This window comes from Cherax quadricarinatus, chromosome 52 (genome assembly GCF_038502225.1).
Source record: "Cherax quadricarinatus isolate ZL_2023a chromosome 52, ASM3850222v1, whole genome shotgun sequence".
Taxonomy (NCBI): Eukaryota; Metazoa; Arthropoda; class Malacostraca; order Decapoda; family Parastacidae; genus Cherax; species Cherax quadricarinatus.
This window is the reverse complement of record NC_091343.1, coordinates 22955191-22961190: the sequence shown is the minus strand read 5'-3', so window position 1 is coordinate 22961190 and position 6000 is coordinate 22955191. Positions and strand designations below refer to the sequence as shown.

At 42.0% G+C, this 6000-nt stretch overlaps 1 protein-coding gene across 30 annotated transcripts in view; it reads left to right on the top strand.

Annotated features, from left to right (window-relative positions):
* Positions 1 to 6000, top strand: part of LOC128696894 (voltage-dependent calcium channel subunit alpha-2/delta-3) — a 346629-nt gene that overhangs the window by 298094 nt on the left and 42535 nt on the right. For all 30 annotated transcript variants that reach the window (XM_070096124.1, XM_070096153.1, XM_070096134.1 and 27 more), the window contains one exon: positions 2641 to 2740. In XM_070096124.1, coding sequence (XP_069952225.1) covers positions 2641 to 2740 — 100 coding nt within the window. The remainder of the gene's footprint in view (positions 1 to 2640; positions 2741 to 6000) is intronic.

Below are 6000 nucleotides of genomic sequence, written 5' to 3'. Positions count from 1 at the left end.
CAGGTGCTGTAGCAGTGATACCAGCCATGGTATTAGTAATACCATGTAATTGGTTACCAGCTTCCATTTTCTTCTGAAATACACTTCACACTTGAGAGTATATCTTTAGCCTTTGTGTATATTACGTCAGAGCATTTTTCTGCCTCTTGTTCCACACTTTCCTTGAAGATCATCGACACCATGCCCAGCCCTTCTAGGGTAGGGTAGGTGCCTGAGCCCGAGCTTGTAGCTCATAAGACTGTCATTCCCATTTGCCCCCTTGGGGCGGGAATGGCAGACCAGAGAGGCCTAGCTTGTGGCTAGGCCTGGGGACAGTTGGTCCCAAAGATGAGGAGGTACTTGTGCCTCCTCCCATGGGAGACTTAGGTCTCAGACACTCCATAAAGAGGGAGCCAAGGCCGGGCCACCACTTGGAAAAGGCCCGGGCCGGGAGAATACCGGCGAATCTTTAATAATAATAATAATAATCCTTGGAGATGTTTTTCTCCTGTGGTATATTCAGAGATCCTTCACTCACTCTACCACAAAGGGATATACAGCCTGTAATAATGTTGGTAAAATTACCGACAATATGCTAAGCAAAAGGACACAAGTGCAACTAATAGGACATCTTATTGTGGCAACGTTTCGCTCTCCAGGAGCTTTGTCAAGCCATTACAAACAATACAGGGGCACAAGGGATATGTATAGGAACAGAATGAGCTGCAAAGCATAATATAATCGTTGTAGGTAATAGTAGTAGTAGTACTGGTGGTAGTAGTAGTTGTAACTGTAGTACTTGTGCTATTAGTAGTAATAGTTGTAGTACCTGTACTGCTTACAACAATTACATTGTACTTTGCACCACACTCAATACCTATGTATTACCCTCTGTGTTCCTGTATTTCTTGTAACGGCTTAACAAATCTGGAGAACGAAACATTGCCATAATAAAATGACCTTTTACCCAATAATATACAACCTATTAATCCACTTCTACTTTAAGAGTTAAACGCCATGGGGCCTTACGTAACCTTTTCAGCCATTAAATACATAAGCTAAGAGCTGTTGTCTTGCCTCTACTAGTTATACAAACAAACCTCCGCGGTGCCATTCACAACAGCTGGCTAACACCTTGTGACTATGTGGTGAACATAGTCACAAGGTGAGAGAACTGTCATTACATATGCCTCGACTAAGGATTGAACCCGGTTCCTTCGACTGTGAGTTAAAGGCCTTACTACTGTACTTTATATACTACACATCTGACCATTATACTTCTCAGCACATGTAAACTTTTTAAGGAAGTATGATTTATGATCTTAACACATCTAAAATAGTTAATGTAATATATATATATATATATATATATATATATATATATATATATATATATTATATATATATATATATCCACTTCTCCGAGGCTATGGGTCCCACAATTTACACCAGAGGTGGACCCCATTATATATATATATATATATATATATATATATATATATATATATATATATATATATATATATATATATATAATGTCGATATTCTATTTTAGGATTTTCTGACATACAGTTGCATGACAATGTAGAAGTTTCTCTATATTTGCCTGTTGAGTATAATAGCATAGTTAATGTTGATGGCCATCTTAAGCCAGTTTTACAGGAGAATTTCCAGAAGATGTTGCATTTATATAGAGATGATGACATGCTGTTGGTTTTCTTTGAGGCATCTTATTTTTTTGAATACCTTATTTTTACTTAAATAGATTTTTCTTAGAATATCCTTATATTTGAAAATGCATGAGCATTTAACCACATTAAATGAATATGAAAGTTCCTTTAGTAATGTCAATATTGTGTTATACTGACGGACATATGTTTGAATTATCTATTATAATATATAGATCAAAGGTTATTGATTATATTTATCTTATGTAATCACAGGCCAGTACGCTAACCACTCGACCAACTAAGGTTTAAGACTCACTCGCCATGGGTTTAAACCCCCCACACTCGTTCCTTAATTAGTTTACAATCTTGTTATTACGATTACATGAATCTCGTCTGTATATCTGTGGGTGTGTACTAAGCAGAGAAGTACATACTGGAAAACGTACGAAGGATAACAAAGTTGATCCCATGTATCAGAAATCTTCCCTATGAGGATAGACTGAGGCCCTGAATCTGCACTCTCTAGAAAGGCGTAGAATTAGGGAGGATGTGACTGAGGTGTATAAATGGAAAACAGGAATAAATAAAGGGGATGTAGATAGCATGCTCAAAATGTCTAGCCTAGACAGGACTCGCAGCAATTGCTTTAAGTTGGAAAAGTTCAGATTCAGGAAGGATATAGGAAAGCACTGGTTTAGTAACAGAGTTGTGGATAATTGGAACAAACTCTCGAATGCCGTCATAGAAGCTAAAACGTTGTGTAGTTTTAAAAATAGGTTAGTTAAATACATGAGTGGATGTGGGTGGGTGTGAGTTGGGCCTGACTAGCTAGTGCTATGTCTGATACCGTGCTCCTTCCTTAAGTGAACGTGACCTGACCTGACTAGTTTAGGGCATTAGCTTAAGCCGGTAGGAGAATTGGACCTGCCTCGCATGGGCCAGTAGGCCTGTTGCAGCGTTCCTTCTTACTTATGTTCTTATTCTTTCACAGGTGACAAGGACTTAGTACAGTCTCTCCTCTTCGACGCTAGTGTCACTAACGTCTACGCTAGCAGTAACCGAAATATGGAAGATCAACTAGAAGGAAAGAAGTAAGTTGGACCTTTGCCCGTTTTCTGTAGCTGTGCTGCACCTCGTGCCCGTTTTTTATGCTAGTTTGAGTTAGGTAAGAAAAACAGTAGGTCCCTAAAAATTGTAATGGAAGGAATAGGAAGAGGGATGAGAACTTCCAGAAATGAATCGGGGAAAATGATTTGAGAAATGATGGAATAATGTTATCCTGTAAAGCTAAGTTTATAGAAAGGACAAAAATACACACAATACCGTGAGTGGAACAATACACAAATAACTCTCACGTAGGAGAGTGAAGCTTACGACGTCGTTTTGGTCCGACTTGGACCGAAACGTCGTGGTAAGTTTCTCTTATGAGCAGGTTATTTGTATACCAAATTTACAGTTTTTATTATTATTAGGTTCACGGGGGAGTGTAAAACCAAGTGGGATTTAATCTTCATAATTTCTATGCCATTATAACTCGACTATTACATAAAGTCATTATACTGTAAGAAATATATCATTATTTTCTTACGTTAATTTTTTTTACATCAGCCATTGATGTATTTTCAATACAATGGGCGGAACTATATTCAGTAAATTAATTCCTTCATTATTCAAACGACGTTATTTATTTATTCTTAGTCATCAAAATAATAATCTACCTTTTCCATCATTATTTTTTCCGGTTATAAAGAAAGTTTAGATTTGGAGCCAAATTATCAACTTAACAGATTTTGTTATCTATTGTTGGCTAAATTAACTTGATTAATTTTAGTTTTTTATATATTTAATGCATCGATTAATAAATGTATTTACCAAACTTATTGAGTTGGTTCAGCAGAGAGAAGCTCTGTGTTCATGTTATCTCCCCACACAAGTCTGTGTCCAGGTTATCTCCCCACACAAGTCTGTGTCTAGGTTATCTCCAAACACAAGTCTGTGTCCAGGTTATCTCCCTACACAAGTCTGTGTCCAGGTTATCTCCCCACACAAGTCTGTGTCCAGGTTATCTCCAAACACAAGTCTGTGTCCAGGTTATCTCCCCACACAAGTCTGTGTCCAGGTTATCTCCAAACACAAGTCTGTGTCCAGGTTATCTCCAAACACAAGTCTGTGTCCAGGTTATCTCCCTACACAAGTCTGTGTCCAGGTTATCTCCCCACACAAGTCTGTGTCCAGGTGATCTCCAAACACAAGTCTGTCTCCAGGTTATCTCCCCACACAAGTCTGTGTCTAGGTTATCTCCCCACACAAGTCTGTGTCCAGGTTATCTCCCCACACAAGTCTGTGTCTAGGTTATCTCCCCACACAAGTCTGTGTCCAGGTTATCTCCCCACACAAGTCTGTGTCCAGGTTATCTCCCTACACAAGTCTGTGTCCAGGTTATCTCCCCACACCAGTCTGTGTCCAGGTTATCTCCCCACACCAGTCTGTGTCCAGGTCATCTCAATACACAAGTCTGTGTCCAGGTTATCTCCCCACACAAGTCTGTGTCCAGGTTATCTCACTACACAAGTCTGTGTCCAGGTCATCTCCCTACACAAGTCTGTGTCCAGGTTATCTCCCCACACAAGTCTGTGTCCAGGTTATCTCACTACACAAGTCTGTGTCCAGGTTATCTCCCCACACACGTCTGTGTTCATGTTATCTCCCCACACAAGTCTGTGTCCAGGTTATCTCCCTACACAAGTCTGTGTCCAGGTTATCTCCCTACACAAGTCTGTGTCCAGGTTATCTCCCCACACAAGTCTGTGTCCAGGTTATCTCCAAACACAAGTCTGTGTCCAGGTTATCTCCCTACACAAGTCTGTGTCCAGGTTATCTCCCTACACAAGTCTGTGTCCAGGTTATCTCCCTACACAAGTCTGTGTCCAGGTTATCTCCCTACACAAGTCTGTGTCCAGGTTATCTCCCCACACAAGTCTGTGTCCAGGTTATCTCCCTACACAAGTCCGAGTCCAGGTTATCTCCCCACACAAGTCTGTGTCCAGGTTATCTCCAAACACAAGTCTGTGTCCAGGTTACCTCCCTACACAAGTCTGTGTCCAGGTTATCTCCCTACACAAGTCTGTGCCCAGGTTATCTCCCTACACAAGTCTGTGTCCAGGTTATCTCCCTACACAAGTCTGTGTCCAGGTTATCTCCCTACACAAGTCTGTGTCCAGGTTATCTCCCTACACAAGTCTGTGTCCAGGTTATCTCCCTACAGAAGTCTGTGACCAGATTATCTCCCTACACAAGTCTGTGACCAGGTTATCTCACCACACAAGTCTGTGTCCAGGTTATCTCCCTACACAAGTCTCTGTCCAGGTTATCTCCCTACACAAGTCTGTGTCCAGGTTATCTCCCTACACAAGTCTGTGTCCAGGTTATCTCCCTACACAAGTCTGTGTCCAGGTTATCTCCCCACACAAGTCTGTGTCCAGGTTATCTCCCTACACAAGTCTGTGTCCAGGTTATCTCCCTACACAAGTCTGTGTCCAGGTTATCTCCCTACACAAGTCTGTGTCCAGGTTATCTCCCTACACAAGTCTGTGTCCAGGTTATCTCCCCACACAAGTCTGTGTCCAGGTTATCTCCCCACACAAGTCTGTGTCCAGGTTATCTCCCTACACAAGTCTGTGTCCAGGTTATCTCCCCACACAAGTCTGTGTCCAGGTTATCTCCCTACACAAGTCTGTGTCCAGGTTATCTCCCCACACAAGTCTGTGTCCAGGTTATCTCCCTACACAAGTCTGTGTCCAGGTTATCTCCCCACACAAGTCTGTGTCCAGGTTATCTCCCTACACAAGTCTGTGTCCAGGTTATCTCCCTACACAAGTCTGTGTCCAGGTTATCTCCCCACACAAGTCTGTGTCCAGGTTATCTCCCCACACAAGTCTGTGTCCAGGTTATCTCCCTACACAAGTCTGTGTCCAGGTTATCTCCCTACACAAGTCTGTGTCCAGGTTATCTCCCCACACAAGTCTGTGTCCAGGTTATCTCCCCACACAAGTCTGTGTCTAGGTTATCTCCCAACACAAGTCTGTGACTAGGTTATCTCCCTACACAAGTCTGTGTCCAGGTTATCTCCCCACACAAGTCTGTGTCTAGGTTATCTCCCAACACAAGTCTGTGTCTAGGTTATCGCCCCACACAAGTCTGTGTCCAGGTTATCTCCCCACACAAGTCTGTGTCCAGGTTATCTCCCCACACACGTCTGTGTCCAGGTTATCTCCCCACACACGTCTGTGTCCAGGTTATCTCCCCACACAAGTCTGTGTCTAGGTTATCTCCCAACACAAGTCTGTGTCTA